At 38.5% G+C, this 18189-nt stretch overlaps 1 protein-coding gene and 1 long non-coding RNA gene across 3 annotated transcripts in view; one reads left to right on the top strand and one right to left on the bottom strand.

Moving 5' to 3' along the window:
* Nucleotides 1–18189, bottom strand: part of LOC145494874 (uncharacterized) — a 246763-nt gene that overhangs the window by 131553 nt on the left and 97021 nt on the right. The gene's annotated exons all lie outside the window — the stretch shown is intronic.
* On the top strand, nucleotides 13274–18147 carry LOC145495294 (uncharacterized). The gene is made up of 5 exons (XM_081474890.1): nucleotides 13274–13407; nucleotides 14127–14289; nucleotides 15003–15299; nucleotides 16207–16401; nucleotides 18022–18147. The coding sequence occupies exons 1-5, from the start codon at nucleotides 13363–13365 to the stop codon at nucleotides 18123–18125; spliced, it is 804 nt and encodes a 267-aa protein (XP_081331016.1). The 5' UTR covers nucleotides 13274–13362; the 3' UTR covers nucleotides 18126–18147.

Below are 18189 nucleotides of genomic sequence, written 5' to 3'. Positions count from 1 at the left end.
GAATTCCTATGGTATTCCTATAGATCCCGCGGGACTGATTTCGACATCCCGACACACTCCCTAATCGAACGCAAAGTCTAATTGCTTAAGTGAAATTGAAAAGCACAGCGAGAAAAAGCAAAACTATGAAACTCAAGGGAAATTCAAAAGCTAAAAAAAAAACCATAAATGCCTGTAATAAATACGCGTGCTCCAACTAGCATATTCGGTTACTCCAACGTATGGGTACACGCTTATTTGAGGGCAGTTATATTTTTGCTCCTAAACGCGATGCATTTTCAATAAACAACTTATTCTAAACACTCTTTGCCTAATACAACAAAGATTCGTAAAATTCAACAAAAAACTAATTCTTTTAAGCACCCTTTAGCTTTGCGAAATTCAAAAGTTGAAACACTACACAATAAAACGTGCGAGTATAAACCTTTCCTAACACTCGGAAAGAGCAAGATCAGCTTAGGGAGACTGCTAGTTTTGAGGACCTTGGCTCTCATTCAATAAACAGATATTCGGTAAACTACCTGTTGTAAACACCCTTTGCCTTATACGACAAAATTTCGTTCGAGCTAGTCTGCGAACAGGCTCCCGGCGAGGACGGAAAAAAATTTCGGCGAGTGCGGAACTGAAGAATTTGGAAAGTGAATCGATCGGGGCGGGACGGGGGAGCCTGTAGACTTTGTTTTTGATGTGCCTATCCGCCCTTGGTGATTAGCCTCTAACAAATCAGTCAATGAGGTAATTAGACCTGTCAAGAAGCTGCATTTTCTGTGCTGGCAAACAGTTCTATAAATCGACCTAATCAAACAGCCGGGCTCGGCGTCTTAATATAGAGTGCAAGTAAGCAACATGTTCACGGAATATTTCAAGCTTTGTCAAGAGCCTAAAGAAATTATAAGCACATGATAGAGGTTTCAAATTCTGCGAAGCGACATGCAGATTCCCACCTCTAAAAGAATTTGTCACAGCATAGCCAAACGGCTCCACTCTACTTAAAATTCCTCCTCATAACAGAGCACAGAGTACCCTTTAGAATCACCTGTGAAATAATGAAAGGTCGAGATACCGAAAATAAAAAGAGAACGGCAAATGCACAATGAATGATTTGCCAGTTATCGGATACCCGTGTTTGCGCAAAGAGCTCTGGGATCATCAGGGGGCAAACATTGCAAGTCGCTAGAAGGAAATGTATAGCGAAAAGTTGTTTCGACGTTCATTTTGGAGAAAGATCAACGCTTTTTCGCCGTCGTTTTATCGCAAATGAATTTGGGCAAATGTTGTTAGAACAACCCTGAAATATGTGATAAAACCTATCGATAAACTCCTTTGCTTGCGTGAGGTTTATTGTGAAATTTACCTGGTGTAATGGTCTGACAATTTTACAAACTTAGTTATAAATCAAGAGGAAATAACCCAAAAAAGCCTTTCAAGTTGTGTAAGGCTACTTTTGGCTTATTTTGAAGCTTAGTTATATAAATAATATTGGAAATAATTCCGGTGGTGATCATATGCTGTGTTTAGACTTGAACGGTTTACCGAGGTACCATAGTTTACTTACCAAGGTAAACATTTTCCGTGTGTAAACGCCAACTGATACTTCGGTAAATGCCGCAAAAGACAAAAGAAATTTAACCGAGGTAAAAGTTGTAATTACCCTGTGATCAGGCATGGTTACAGTTGGTAACCAAGGTCAAGATGACAGATATATCCGCTGATGGCGGCGTAATATTTCACTTCCCGCGGTGAGCAAATTGTGCGATTGTCGACAAAGCGTTTCCTTTCCAGTTTTTACTATCATGGCAGATAACATGGAAAGATTGGATCGATCTTCTTAGGGCGAACAATCCGTCACGTAAAAGAAAGCATTGTATTTTTCATTTTCAGTATTATTTACAACTTTCTCTAGACAAACTTCGATCCTTTGTTGTGTAATTACTGTCAATATATTTTGCCAGCAGGGAGGATGCTGCATATACAACGTATCCACGTTTCTATGCATATAACAATGCATACCTGGGTATGATCAAGCAGCTGAATTTTCGCCGCAATATTATGGAATGAGGTCCTCGCCTATGAAAATGATGGCACCTCAATTTGCTCCTGTTCCGCTGCGGTGGGATCCTCGTTCAAGTTCGATTTCATGACGTTGATAATGCAGCGCGCGCGAATGTTGAAAGATCAACTTGAGTTATTTGAGCCGGTATAAACACTGGACGAATGTTCCACGGTTAAGTAACTTGACCTTAGTAACTGTTTACCTTGGTAAAAGCTCAAATGTAAACACAGCAATAGTGTTGTGTACATGGGGTCGATTAAAATGAGTAGACAGACCTCGCGACTCATGCTGTGCGGCCATTGTGTTGTTCAAAGCTGTTGTTTTGCTTTTACAAGCACGTCCTTAGGCGATTTTCCTTTTCTAGCTGGCTCCTTGAATATCTCTCTGAGTATTTGCGTTAATATGCCATTTGCCCTTGATTACACTTTTCAAATTTTGGTTATGCAGTTGAAATCATGATTGCGAGACAAAGGGTAGAAGTTTCTCGTGCGTTCTCGTTTTCTGTTTTAGGGCTTCTTGTCTGTCCTTATATCTAACTTCTCAGAGAATCTTTTCTACCATTTGCTCCGTGTAGCCTCTCGAAACAAGGAGTGTTTTCAAATTTTAAATATGCTATTCAATGTAAATTTCACAATAAACCTCGCGCAAGTCAGGGAGGTTATCGATAGCTTTTAATCACATATTTCACGGTTATTCAAACGAAAACTTACGTTTTCCATGTATCAACACTGCCCAAAACCATTTTTGATAAAAATAAAAAAAAACCACGAAAAAGCGTTGATCTCTCCCCAAAATCGTTTTTTTTTTTTTTTTACGTCGAAACAACTATTCGCCGGCTATAGCTGGTTTTCACATGACGTCACCAAAATTTAAACCACAAAACTATTGATCTTCCTGAGATTTTACTTAAATGATGTATAAGAGTAGCTGAAAACTAATATTCATACAAATTTTCGCTCCAAATGGGTTCTTGGTTTTGTGATACACTACGCTTGAATTTCTAAGCTTTTGCGTGACGCGCTATTTACATGACGTCCTAGAGAGCTGTCGTGATGGTTAAAAAAGTGACTTATTTCGGGGAACTTGGCTATCTGAACAGTTCATGTCTTAGAAAAAGTATTATTTTAATGTTTTAGAGTTCCTCGTGGGATAAATTCACGGTTTTGTAGCAAAACTCGGTGACAGATGTTTCTGTTGGTTTCCGGCCGCCATGTTGGTGCCCATACGGATGGGCACCAACATGGCGTCTCCATACAAATCTCTATAACTTTGGGTAAAAAATTTCTCCGCATATCTCGCATAAGAAAAATTTCTGTGACCAGAATTTTGGCGAGAGTCTCTGCATATTTACCTTCTTTCGTTTCCCAGATTCTGGACTTAATCTATCGACCGGTTTTGATTTTTATTTTGATCTACTTTGAATTGCTTGACACTGAAAACCAGCAATACATTTCCTTCTAGCGACTTGCAATGTTTGCCCCCTGGCGATCCCAGAGTTCTTTGCACATAACATGGGAACTGGCAAATCATTCATTGTCATGAACCGTAAGAGTCGTGTGGGGCGATCAACCGCAGTTTACAAAGATCTATCAAATAATGATCTAAAAGATGTCAACAATCAGCGATTTAACCAATCATATCATGATACCAGGAGCTGCTATCATGGAACGGCGGCATCAATAGAATGTCTACAGGCTCCCCTGCTTCGTTCGGACTCACCGGGAGCCTGTTCGCAGGCTACATTCGAGCAAACTAATTATTTCAAGCACCCTTTGCGAAATCCAAAAGTTATAAAACTACACTCTATGTTTAATACAGCAATAAAAAGTGCGAGTGTAAACCTTTCCTAACACTCGGAAAGAGTAAGATCAGATTGGGCAGACTGCTAGTTTTGAGGACCTTGGCTCAGTACATGTCAGAAGTTTTTAAAAGGTCTTCTTACAGCTCCCCTTGTCTGTCATCAGTAGCCGGACCTTTATCTGCTTCGTTAGTTAATGGCAAGATAGCAGTCATCAACTTGCGCGCAAACTCAACTTCACTCTCCGAGTAGATTTTTCGCCCCAAGAGATTTGATTTGGAAGTCGAACTTGTCTTCTTCGAGATCTGTAACGTGATGATGACGCGGTCTTCGGGATCTGCAGCGAAGGTATAGGTTTTCGGTTCTGCTAATTCGTGCGCATCGATAGACTTTCCATCATATTCCCCAATGACATCGTCACCAGCCTGAGTCCCATCTGCTTCTAAAACTTTTCCGTGCAGAATTACTTTATTGTTCACTGTGCTTCCCGACTCCATGAAGTCCTCCACTTCCTTGAAGTTTATTTCGATAGATTGTTGATAGCTTGTACCAACTTTTAAAGCATGTGAATCCGAGTCTTTGCGATCCCATTGCCATACTTTTTGGTCCTGATTGGTAGGTCTGCCTCCAATGTCTGTTGAGAACGAACCGTAAGGCTCGTAACAATTCTCCAACCAGCCATCATCGTCACATGAAAACTGAAAACTGCCACTTAGCACGTAGTCTATTAAAACTGGGGGCTGTTCTCCATCTTCTATTACGGGACGAAGTTGTAACTCGATTGTAACTACATCAGCGTAGTCTTGTTGAAATGTCAACGTTGTTAACTCGCTCAGCTCACTTGCTTGGTAGGTGTGTCCATCGTAGTCTCCAATTACGTCATCGCCGATGTTATCGTCCTCTTCCACGAGCCCATGTAAAGTTATCTTATTGTTGCTATCATCCATAAAGCCCTTGCTTTCTTGAAATCTGATCTTAAAAGGTTGACGATAATGTGAGTAAAGATTAAGCGAGATGTCATTAGCACCTGCCTGCCATACTTTGAAGTTTTGATTAATGTTTCTCTTGCCAATGCTGATACGGAAGGATCCGTAAGGTTCATATGCAGCTCCAGCGTCCTCGTCGCATACAAAGTCAAACACGCCTGCAAGCTGGTATTCAACCAAACCACTTTCTTGATCTTTAATTACATCTCCTTCCTTGTTTAACAAAATGCCAATGTTGGAACTGCAATCGAAGCAACATTGACTTAGCCTGTGCTCGTCGCCTGTACTCCAATCAACAACGTCAAAACCCAACGCATTTCCCTTGGCTAAGCAGTCATCGAAGGCAAGTGCGCTTTCGCCATCCGTTTCCCATAGGTTCGAGAAGATTACGTACCTATGTTCCTTCTTATTGTTGTAGTACGCGCTAATTGGATATTTTACGTTACTGCTAATTGAAAAGTCTATTCTTGAGCTTTGAGCTCTGCTATAGTCAAATAGCAGGAATGCTGGTCCTTGAATTACAGGCAGTTCGAGATCTTTTAACTTCTCAGGACATGCTATCCCCAGGGAGTTCATTAAGTCACATACCTTCATAGTTTCTGCCTGTGGTAACAGATATAATTAACAATACAACTCATTGCCTCCTAAGCCTGGATCGGTAATACGCCACGCATCATCCACTCTTTTGTAATCCTCTGGCCTGCTGGGTTCCTTGATCTCTTCGAGAGTCAAGCCAACCAAGAAAATGCCACATATATCTTCGATCAATTTAATAAAGTCCGTGATAGTAACGTTTGGTAACTTTTGCGAAAACTCGGCGAGTTCGTCAATAACTTTACCCATATCCGTCGCGCCCCATGGACCATACAACTTGTGATAACCGTTGCGGCTGATAAAGAGCTTGACAAATTGTAAAATATCAAAGGATCCTTGTTTTTCAAATGATGATGCGGAACCTCGACGGACGCGGTACGATTTAGGACCACTACAAACAATGTCATCTGAGACAACATCGTCTTCCGTGATCTCACACGTTATTGTGACCTCCTTCACTGAAGGACCCTTGTACTCAACGGAAAAGTATTGTAGCGAAGCAAACTCGAAGTATTCGAAATTTCCTTTGCTGTCAAAAACTGTGTACGTTTCGCCATTCGGTAACTGAATATTGATACTTCCCTTAAATTCCGATCCTTGAAAAAATGCATGTGCCTTTCGAAACAGTTCACCGATAGTCATAGCGGTTGGGTCGGGATAAATAGACAGTTGAAATGAATCCCAGTTTACAAACAGGAGAGCGCCGCTGAGTCTATATTGACCATCCTTAGGTTTACCAGCTTGCTCGATTGGCTTCTCTCCGGCATATGATGAAATCCATAGCAAGCTACAAAGAGCAAGCGTAAGGCGGAATCCGTTGTGATTCATGACTGATCTGCTATTGCGCCGTATCTTGCATGTACCAAGCGTACGTCGCTTTATGCCCGTATTTCAATAATGTTTGCATTCTTTTCACTAAGATGCTAGACTCAATTGTTTGGGTCAGACAGTGATTGACATGAATCAAAGCGGTTGACAAAAGAAGGGCCCCGTTGAGTCGATATCAATGACCGTCGCGTGGGCGAAGTTTACCTCTTTGCTCGACTTTGATATAAAATGATGAAATCCATAAAAAGAAACTACCTCAAAAGGCAGTGGGCAAATTTTTGTTTATTTTGCGAAACAATGTCACTAGTTCCCTGAGACAAGTGCGCCCGGTGATTTTTAGACCTACCAAATTTTGTCAAGGCTTACCAACCCTTACCAAAACTGCACATGTGCAACAGAGGTGTAGCACACATGTGAATTTCATGGGAGAGCAGATGTTTTACACACGCGTGAAACACGTGCCACACATGTGTAACAGATGTGTAACACGTGTAGCACATGTGAAACACACTATAAAATTTGCCCACCAAATCATGGTGTAAAACGTGTCTCACATGTGTAATTTCATTGTCAGACATGTGTACTCTCATGTGATACACCTGCTGTTATTTGACAAAATGACAAGGTCGGCAATGAAATGATGATTTATTTGTAGATCAAGTTAAGTGACAACCTTTTACAGTAAATATGTTAATTTCAACTTATCATCCTTGTAGATTTACTACAAATAATATTACCTCGAAATGATTGGTTTTACAAACGACTGCATAAAGCCCATTTGAAATTAAGATTTATTCAATAAATTACTCAACTGAGATTAACCCAATGTAGATCTCTATATAAATATATTACGATTTCTGTAATATTGCAAAACAATTTGCTAATTAGCTAATATGATTTAGATTGGTTTACAGATCTGTATACATTAAAATAACCAATTCTATATTTCTTTTTAAACTACACTATAATTATAGAATCTTGATATCTGCATAGAATCCCATATACAGGTGTTTCATTAAGGCCGCCAGGCGCTGGGCAAATTCATCAGCTGTGAACACGACTTTGCCCAGCTTTTTTCAACATTTGAACCAACTTTCGTTACCCCTGAGGGTAAGCCCTTGCTAAAACTCTGCCTGGGTGTTAACACCTGATGTACCCGCTCAAAACCTTATAATTAATGAATAATGAATCTCCTGCAAATACTGTATCTTAAACTCTTACATACAACCAACGTGCAAAGAAGCAAGAGTGTCTGCTAGCAAAATGACTTATGGGCTAGTGCATCCTGGCTACTTCAATTTCTTTGCACCCTGATATACCGTAACTGGAATTGGTTCATTTGACTGTTAAAATATGGAAAAAGCCAGATCTTGAGGAAATAATGTTCTGATTACCTCTTGGACAAGTGCTTAAGTACTGGTGTAAATGGGTGAAAATTCCATGCCAGCGTATCAAAACACTGCATCATTCTAGCAATTTTCTGTATTAATTTTGGGATTTCCACAAAACTCAAACTGCATTTGTTTCCTCTAAGACAGATGAGGCTATCAGGATTATTGTACATTTCAATTTCATGCTCTGAACCTCAACAGTCATGCTCAACTAAATCAAAATTTGAAAATTAATTTTACATGTTGACATCATGCAGTCATGATGGAAATGGCCCATGAAAACAGAAATCTACAGCTAGAACAGATTAAAAAATTCCCAATCAAAAACTAATATACAGTAATATTATTACAGGTGTATAAGTATTTCATGAGACTTCTATGGCAATTGAATGGCAGTGAAATGCGGTTATTATCTTAATTGTATTCCAAAAAGTGAAGAACAGGAAAACCTGTTGGTCTACAGTCAGTGGAGAGGAGCTGTTCTTCACAATTTCTGATCACTTGCTAGCAGTTTTGAAACCCCACAGCGTGCTTTGTTGCACATTTTGTAAAATTTAAATTGTTCAGGTGATGAGGCACACAACAAGAAGTGAGATTTTCTGCATTGTTTGTTTTAAATATTATTACCTATGATGGCAGTTGTTATGGCCGGATCTAACTTTCTGTACCCGCGAGGGCCCCCACCACCACGACTCGCACCAAATTTCACACAAGAATTGTTGGTTTTCCATTAAAGCACGCATTTTTCTGTTCCTGATAGAGGTACACAGAAGACCCAGGAACTAAGGAACCATCTGTAAATTTTAGCACATAAAATCATGTTAAGCTATATAAGAATTCAAAAATGGTATGGATAGTAGCTAAAGTTATCAAAGGGAGCATACCTGGGTGGTCTGATTCAAACTGATTAATTAACTTTCTTCACGTACATAACGTACTCAAACAAAAAATGATTATTACTTGTCAGACAAAATGGCTGCCTTAAACTTGAAGGACTTCTACACATATAAAATTACTATCAACTTTCTTACATATATATTCCTCAAGGAGAAGGTTGATCCCTAAACGCCTACAACAACACCCTGTATTTTATATAACACACTGAGCTTTGATTGGTTGACGAAAATTTTAAGCTTATTAAAATACACACACCTCTGATTTCTTAGCCGTTTCAGGTGATACAACCCCTGCTGTCGATCGATTCACGTGTTGTGTTCACGTCACAATAACCGGTGTAAACAATCCGTTCCCAGATTTCCGCTCTATATGCTGTGGGATTTGGTTTTGACTTCATACACTATAAACAGTCTGCCTGTTTGCTGTTCAACAAATAAACTCCTAAAGACATGGCTAGGAAAAGCCAAGTTTTTTGCCTACGTTTTAACTCGAAAACAAAGCAAAAACCAGCGACAAAAATACGGAACCACGTTTTTCTATTACATTGACGACCACATGCAAAAATTCAGCTAATTTGGAGCAAGAAAAAAGAAAAGCAACCAAAATCGTCACTTATCCCCTTTTATGACCAGCTTCTTCATGTCAGTTTTCCCTGACTCAAAATAAAATTACCTGAGTTTTCCCTAGAATAATTAAATTTTTCCCTGACCATTTCCTGACCTGTGGTAACCCTGTTGATAATTCTCTAAATTGATCTCCCATAGGAAAAACCTAAAGTTGTGATTTCTGGAAACCTACTGCCAAGGACTGCATTATACTGGCAGAGTTCAGTCAGTCTATACATTTACACATTGGCATGTAAAAAATCTAATGATATGCATGTCCTTCCAAAAACCTATGTTACACAACAATTATTATTCATCATTATTTTCACAAAGTGCACTTGTATATATACACACCAGATTCCTTATCCTGCAGCTGTTGTTGTTGTTGCTGGTTTTTTTTTTTTTGCCTCTTTCAGTTTTCTTTTCAGCACCATTATTTTTTCCTGCAATTCCACTATACTTTGCTTGAGGGAAGGACACTTGGGACATGTCTGACGAACTGCTGTCAATGTGTCAGACGGTACCTCCCCTACACCATCACTTTCATTACTGGATGATAAACTTTCTAATGCAGAATCAAAATCATGTCGTGGCTTCTTTGGAGATGATGGTAGCTGTGAATATATCCAGTCATCTTGACCAAAAAAGCTTGGTCAATAAAGGATTTGTTATATGGCTTTCCATCGGGTAGTCCTGAGCGGGCAAGATAGCTCCATCTTGCCCGCTTGGGTAGCCAATCACAGTGCAGGATTTGATTCATCTTGCCCGCTCATGGAGCTGGCCATATAATAAAAAAGGGTATTACGTCAGCCATGGAATGCGCTGACGTTCCAGCTTTCCTTTTCGTGACGTGACAAATAAGATGGTGTTTACTTTGCAAGTTTATTTCGTCAGAAGCAACGGTCATTAATTTATTTGCAATTTTGCGAGTATTTCTTCTGGGTTTCGGCGAGTGAAGCGAATTCTTTGGCTGTTTCATCGAAGCGAGTTAAGATATTTGAAGAAAAATTAAACATTTACCGAGGTAAATAAGAGCTTGCCAGAACTTGCAACGTTTAAGTCAGTGCTAGGGAAAAAACCACAACCTTTCTAAGATTATCAAGGACTGCTTTGGAATGTGCACTGCGTTGTGACTGTAGTATTAACAAAACAGTTAAATTTTAAAAGCGCGGTTATAAGATCTTAAAGATCTTCTTGATTTAATAATGTAGTTTCCTAAGGTAGAAAATGCTGTCTAATGATTAATTGAAGAACATAAAATAAACAATTATTTCATAAACAATAATGGTGATGACTGAGGAAGATTAAAATAGACTATGAACAACACTATGAACTGAAAATTGCACAATCTGTGACATAGCACCTTTGAAATAAGGAATTTGCAAACAGTTTTGCCCTACAAGTAAGTTTGATAGCCGGTCAAAAATAATTAATGCCCAGTGTTCCAAGGTCCCAGTTATATGGTCTCGGGTAGCCGAGACAACCCTATGCCCAAGGCAACCTTAGTGAATGTATATGTGAAATCGTAGTCCCCATAGGCCGAGTCAAAGTTGACTCTGCGTGATTATTCATAACCCATATTGAATAATCAAATGTGCAAATATCTCTCTTACTTTGAGGTTCCCTCAGTCATTCGATCAGTGGGTTTTGCTGAGTTAATTTTCACTGCTTTGATGAAATCTAGGCACTGCGTGACTCTCGCCACACAGAGAGCTGTCCCAGTAAGGGGAGCCAAAGCGTTTATATGAAGAAAAGTTGTCCCACTTGCCAGGGTTACCCTACCTGCCAAGGCGAGACAACTTGCCCACCCGAATTGTCTCGCCCCCTGAAACGGGTTCAGTGGGAGGCGCAGTGGCCTCATGGTTAGTGCGCTCGTCTACGGATCGAGCGGTCCGGGTTCGAACTCTGGCCGGGGACGTTGTGTTGTGTTCTTGGGCAAGACACTTTACTCTCACAGTGCCTCTCTCCACCCAGGTGTATAAATGGGTACCAGCGAACTTAATGCTGGGGGTAACCCTGCGATGGACTAGCATCCCATCCAGGGGGGAGTAGAAATACTCTTAGCCGCTTCATGCTACAGAAACCGGAATAAGCTCCGGCCTGATGGGCCGCTTGGCTCGCATGCAGACTTTACCTTTACCTTACCTGAAACGGGTTCACCATCCTAATGTAAATGGTGTTAGTTTTGAAACGCCGATCATTTATCAATTTCCTTTGCAACTTCCCACTGATTTATTATCAGTTATTATTCACGCCAAGTACGTGATTTCAAAATCAAAGCTTTCATAAAATCGTGATTTTCACACGTATGTAATAGTTCTAGAAATTTTGCCGCTAGGAAGTTGTCTTTATTGTGTGCGCCATGTTTCTCACAATGCCCTAGTTTTTTCACGTAGCAAGGCAATATAAGACGACGCGCAACTTCTTTTAGTCAGAGATTGTTAGTGAAGTTACACCGCTACCGTTGTACGATCAGAGGATCCAAGTTACCGCTATTTCAAGTGTATTTCGCTGTCTCTCTGCTACCTTTTGGTGCGAGTCGTCAACCAAAGTACGTAAGTTCTTATTGTTGTAGTCATTTGCTAAGTCACGAATCGTTAGTCTTTTCTTTGTCACGAAAAGATTTCATTTAGTTTATCTAAGTTTTGTTGAAAACAGCTCCACTATTGCAAAGGCTTATTGTCATATGATTACCAAATTGTGATTCTTTCACACCATATTTAGCTATTTGCGCGATAGCCGTTGATATCTTCGTTTGTTACGACAAGAGTTGTCGTCGTCTCAGTTTTATTAGTTTCATGTATCAATTGTCACGTCTGTTTGTTTCACGCTGTGATCTTGTTAGTTTTATTATAATTGTTCTATCCTGTTAGATTTGTATTTTATGCCTTATCTAAGTAGGACGTATTTTTAACTATCGCTTTTCAGTTCGAACCTACTACTACATCTACTTGTACGACTACTACTCCTATTCGTATCTGCTACCACTAGCGATCTACTGGTTTTCGCTATTTCTTCAGTCGCTACCTATTGTGAAGTAGATCTATGGACTTGATCTGTCATTAAATCAGTTTGAATCTACCAAGTGGAGTTCGAATATCTCACACCGCGCTACCCCTGTAGTAGTTTAGGATTTGAGTAAATGCAACCTCTAGAATCTTTACAATTACAAATGGTTGCTTGAATTTTACAAAGAAATGAGCTAAAAGGTACCTCGGCTAGGGTAACTCGGGGGTGGGGTTGTCTCAGGTACCCGAGACCATATAAATGGGGCGGAGGATCGTTTGCGCTCGAAATAGTCAGATGGCTTCCAGCTTATCCCAAATTCCTGTCTTATGCAGTACCTTGACAATTTTAAGCTTTCCACTAGAGATAGAGAAGAATATACAGGCCATGAAAATCTCTAGGTTTTTACAGTAGCGGCGAACCCGAGATCGAAGAAATCCTCAATGGCTCCCCGGCTTTAGCTTCGCACAGATCAGCCCACTTCTTTGGTCTTTTTCTCGTTTCTGGTAGAGTTTCATCGAGATAGAGGTATTGAATGAAGAGGAATACTCAATTCTACGCATCCTGTATTGCTACAACCTCCAACAACATATCTTCCTTGCATTCTGCAACGATTTTGACACACACTATCGCAAGTTAGCATACATTCTTCTCAGAAACAAAATTTTGTTATTCCCGAAGTGACGTCAAAAGCCAACTCGTCCCATTCTCCGCTATTCCTCGGTCGTGAACATGGAAAAGAGCAAATTTACAAACTTTAAAAATTCATAGAAAATTAACAAAAATAGCTACAAAGATAATTTTTCCGCAGTGGTGATCAGGAGAAAAAGGAAATTTATATTAGCGAAAAAAAATTTTGGGGGTTAGTGGCACTTTAAAACCCTTTATGATAACCCAACGGTATATGATTACAATCGACACCAAAACACAACAATATAAATTGCGGTTTTTCACCAAAAATTAAGACATGATATGAAGTTGATTTAAAACTCAACACGATCATTGTGCAAACATTACCGAATCAAAAATACTGCATTTCCCAGGGTTTTCGAAACAAAAAAGCGGTCTTCAAATGTAATCCAGACTGATTTCTTAATATCTGGATGTCGGAGCCCACAGTAAAAGAGGCAGCGTTGTTGCATTTACCGTGGAATATTTCGTATATAAACAAATGAAACACAACTAACAAGCGAAATGGCGTCTGATGAAAATAGGCCGATTGGAGTTACGAAACACAAGCAAACACCTGGTAAATTAAATTGTAGGATGTAAATTTACTATATATAATCATTTAAGATACATTTGGAAAAACTTTTACAAAGTGACAACTGTAAAATTTCTCACGATTAAAGGCAGCATTCGAATTTGCACAAATTGAAGCTTATTCCAGGAATTATACACTTACCTAACTCGAATTTAACAAACGAAATGGGGGAAGATGGACAGTTCTCGTCAATAGACAATACACTTTCACCGTCCTAGAGAACTACATGTGACTGAAATATTTTAGTCTTGTGAAGGGTACTGCTGAAATTGAAGAAGGTAAATACAAATAACCTATGTTAGAGTCCTATTCTTTACACTGAAATTATCACACAAAATTACTCATTTACTTTACTATTCGAATGTCAACGAGGTGACTTGGTCAGGTGCCAGCTTTTGTTCAACCAAAATATTTCCCTACAATAAGCAATTTATTAAAAAAAAACACAGACAATTGATTGAAATAATAACACAAGTGACAAACACCCAGGTGGAAAGATATCACGAATGTCCCTCATAACTTACAAAAATGTAAATTGACAAAGATTGCATGCTTGCAGGATTAAAAACACATGGAATTGACTATGGTTCTTAATAATTTGCAAATATAGTGTGTACTGCAGCCATAATTAAAATATAATTACTTTTAATCCACATTGTTTGTGATTTTAATGTAACTTTATTGGTTTTTACATTTACTCATAGATCTGTAACATCTTTGCAAAGGGTCTAAAACAGAAACCAACATCAATATTGTTCGGATTTATCGTGTTGACATCATTCTGTATGGGCCATTCATGTGTCAATGTCCAGCAGGCGTTCTGGCAAGAACCAGTAATTACATGGATTGCACTTGTAATTTCTACAGGTAATTATTGAATAACACCAAACACAACAAATTCAATGCTCCCATAGAAAACATTTGCCTTAAATATTTATATACCCCTCAAAAAAAAATATGCACTTTGGTACCTCAAGGAAAGGTGCGTAATTGAAACATTGTGCATATTTTGGCAAACCCTATTTCTTCTTTAGGAATTTACCAAATGCTCAAAACAAACTTACTATTATTTATAAAAACTGCCCAAAATTAAAACTGTTACAGTACCAAATACTAATTAATGGATCAAGGAAAGTGAAACAGAGTTGTTGACTCTGAATTTTTCCTGGTAAAAACAACCAGCTGTGCAAAAGCCATATAATTTGAACAACAGATCATTTTATATACACTCACATGAATATAACAATTGAGAAACTAAGACAGAGACCACTGTTGTTGGAATGCATCTTTACATACAGTGTATGTGAGCGATTATTGAGGTGCAAGAGTTTTAAATTAGTTCATGTCTCAAAATACAATTTAGAGGATAGATCAAGGCTTTTTTAAGCTTTTGTGGATTATTTCCTCCCAATTTATACCTAAATAAATTTGTAAAATTTTCAAACCATTTACTGGAAAAATTCACAAAAAAATCATGTAAGCAGGGAAGTTTATTGGTAGATTTTATCACAAATGTCACAAATATTCAAACAAAGGTTTACATATTCCAAAACATGAATTCTGTGTAATTTCTTACCTAGGGAGATGCAAATCTGCATTCCATGAGTTTTTAAGCCAAATCCTTGAGAAGGTGGCTGACAAAGTGGAAGTTAGAGGACATAAAGCACGGCAGGTGTTGCTCCCACACTGCACCTGGGACAAGTTTGAAGAGATACTCTCAGAAAATGTTGCTAGGTCTTTGGGCCTGTTTGATGAGCTAATGTCGTTTTTTGCAATGATGAATATGTATTCGTCACACAAAATGCAGCTATCAGATACAAGGGAGTTTCAGGATTTCCTCCAGCTGTTTACAGGAAAATCTAAAACATGCGAGACAGGTACCTTATTTAAATTGACTAAACATTTGGTAAGAAAATTCATAACTTGCATAATGGAACTAAAAAAAACACACAATGTAATAATGATAGAAACTATAAATCTGGTTGGTTTGGAATTTTAAATTTAATTCCAATTTACTATATACAGAGACTTCTAACTTCATAATTGTCAGAAAATAAACTGAAAAGCAAGAGGAAGTTAACAACAGAATTTATATCTGTGTCAAAGAGTTTTACAAATATCACAAACAAAACAATACTTCTTTTATTGCGAAGAAGAGGTATATATATGTTCCCACATTATTATTTATCACTAACAATCAAATGCAATAATATTAAGTCGATATTACACATGTTAGGCAATGACACACAATGTCATAAATGCCCAAAACAGTCAATCAATAACACCAACACCCCTAACAACATGTTCCAAAAAGCAGGTTGACCTAATGATAAACAAACAGTTAAGTAGCAAAACCACGCACACAACAAAATGTTCTTTGTTTTATTTGCACTCACTGGGAATGCCAATTTCAACATGTCATGCACCTCATTTTCCTTCTTTGGAATGACACAGCCATATGCAGCCATGCCGGTAATTCAGGACCAGTCAAACAATGCCAAAGGATTTATGTCAAGGATACCTTGGTTTTTCCAGAGCCAGTTTTTGCAAGATTTTAAGATACAATGCTAACTCCAGAAGAGAAAACACTCACACAAGAGTTTGAGGAAGAACTAGGTATTAACACTTTTATGTATAGTATCACACCGTTTTTTCATTAATTTCACAAATTACCTCTATTACAAATAATACAAGGGAAAAACCCAAACAAAAAGAATAATATCATAACATACTGACATTATTTTTACTACAAAAGATTAATAAACAATGTGTTAACAATTTTAGAAAACTTCCTGGCTAGCCTTTATATTCATGGTGAAAAAACTTTTGAGGTAGAAGAAGATGGCAAAAGGAAAACAGTGAAAGTGGAACGAACTGAATTCAAGCTGACAGAAAAGGCAATCAGTGCATTCAAAGCGATACATGATGAGTGGGAGCTGGAAGTGTGCAAAAAGAACCCACATGATGCATTACTTGGAGGTAATTCTGCTACTAACAGTGTAACATTAGCACTAATTAACAGAGCAGAAGGGCTATATGGGAGAATCTGAACTCAGGTTGCGGAACCAAACACAGTGAAGTTTGTTTACTTAACTGAGGTCAAGACCCTCCCAATAACAGGTATATTATATGGCAAACAACAAAATAATAATTGGTTTCTGTAACTGGTTGGTAGTGGTTGATAATGTTCAGTTCCAGAAAATATCCATACTCCCCCTACAGAAGGGATTGGAATTTCCCAGTTGGAGGGTGGGGGGTTCGGTAAGACCAACAAATTTAAGGAAATGTGTGAAAGTCAATCGGAATTTCCAGAGGGGTGGGGGAAACTTAGAAAAATTCCCTTCTGTGGGGGAGGTATGAATATTTTCTGGAACTACACATTTTGCTTACAACAGTGATAATCCAAACTTAAATCTGCCAAAGTTTGCTTGTCTTCTTTAAATTATTTTTCATCAGACAATTTGGCACTTCAATAACATAAATAATATTTTAAAATGAATCATTACCCCCGCATTCAGTGTTACATGCATAGGCCACATCTTTCGACATGCCATCTTTCAACCTGCTATGTAACCTGGCCTACTTAAAAAATGTAAGCACAACAGACTTCTTTACGGTCGAACTTGAATTGTAATGTATCAAGAAGTCATTCTGGCAGAAATAAGTTGACTGTATTGAATGTTTACACGTCAAAAATATTAAAAGCGGCAGCGACCCAATTCTACCGGAAGTCACTATTGAAAACCGATCGACTACACTAAAATGCTTGCATCATCCCGTAAATAGGGAAGCATGCAAAGTCCAAAATCTTCTGCAGCCATTTGAGGTAGGTAATTATCATTTACTTGTCATTTCCTCTGCTAATAACCGGAAAAACTACCAGTTTCACAGTTTAACGGTCTTTCATAGCATGGCGATAGATGGCAGGTTGAAAGATGGTCGAAAGATGTCACCTATGCACGTAACACTGAAAGTGGGTGTAATATTTCTTGTATTTTGTTTGCAACTTCTTCACCATCAAATGCAACCAATCTAGATGGCAGTCTAGGTAGGACAATCTACTTTGCAATCAAAATACAGCCTATCAAATTCATGAATTCAATAGAGCCCAATCCTTGTGAGACACAGCCATATGATAACATAACCTTTCCAACCACCACTCACAACTACCATAAGGCAACCCATTTGGTATGCAGCATCCAATAGTGAACTATGAACAGGAAAGCAACACATCACTGGAAATTAGCTGGCACATCAGCTTGCTGCTAGCAATGAAAGCAATCTGCCCTCATTTCTACATTGAAATTAATTCTGTGAAAAATTTACTACCAGAGTGCATAAACAACAGCATCTGACATGCACTGTGTACTTAGGTGGCTTGAGATTAATTCAACCTTGTTGAAATAAACAATAACACAAATTCAATCGAAATTGTTCTTTTTGCGTAGCTTATTTCATGTGCAATGAGCAGATGTTGTCTATAGTAGACAATTGAATTAAATTACTGAACAAGCGTAATCTTCAGATTTATGAAACACTTCATCCCTGTGGGCTTTCTACTAAAATGGCATACTATTTTTTTTTATCAATTTGATATAGGGATTTATTCACGAGGAAAGTCCCATGTGCTTCGCATGGCAGTTCCAATTCAACTGCTTTTAAATGAATTCAAACCAGAAGATGATAATGACGTACGTTGGTAATACTATCTGATCACAGACAATTTAAATTGCCACAAAATAAAGCTCCGGCATATTAAAGTACAAG

Source organism: Orbicella franksi, chromosome 8 (assembly GCF_964199315.1).
Source record: "Orbicella franksi chromosome 8, jaOrbFran1.1, whole genome shotgun sequence".
NCBI lineage: Eukaryota > Metazoa > Cnidaria > Anthozoa > Scleractinia > Merulinidae > Orbicella > Orbicella franksi.
Note: the sequence above shows the minus strand (reverse complement) of the source record. Positions and strands in the feature narration are given on the sequence as shown.

Bases quoted from the DNA above. Each gene is read 5' to 3' on its own strand.
- LOC145495294 (XM_081474890.1), top strand. From the start codon at position 13,363: ATGAAAATAGGCCGATTGGAGTTACGAAACACAAGCAAACACCTG. The intron at 15,300-16,206 runs GTACCTTATTTA...TAACAATTTTAG, and splicing joins ATCTAAAACATGCGAGACAG to AAAACTTCCTGGCTAGCCTT. The intron at 16,402-18,021 runs GTAATTCTGCTA...AATTTGATATAG, and splicing joins ACATGATGCATTACTTGGAG to GGATTTATTCACGAGGAAAG.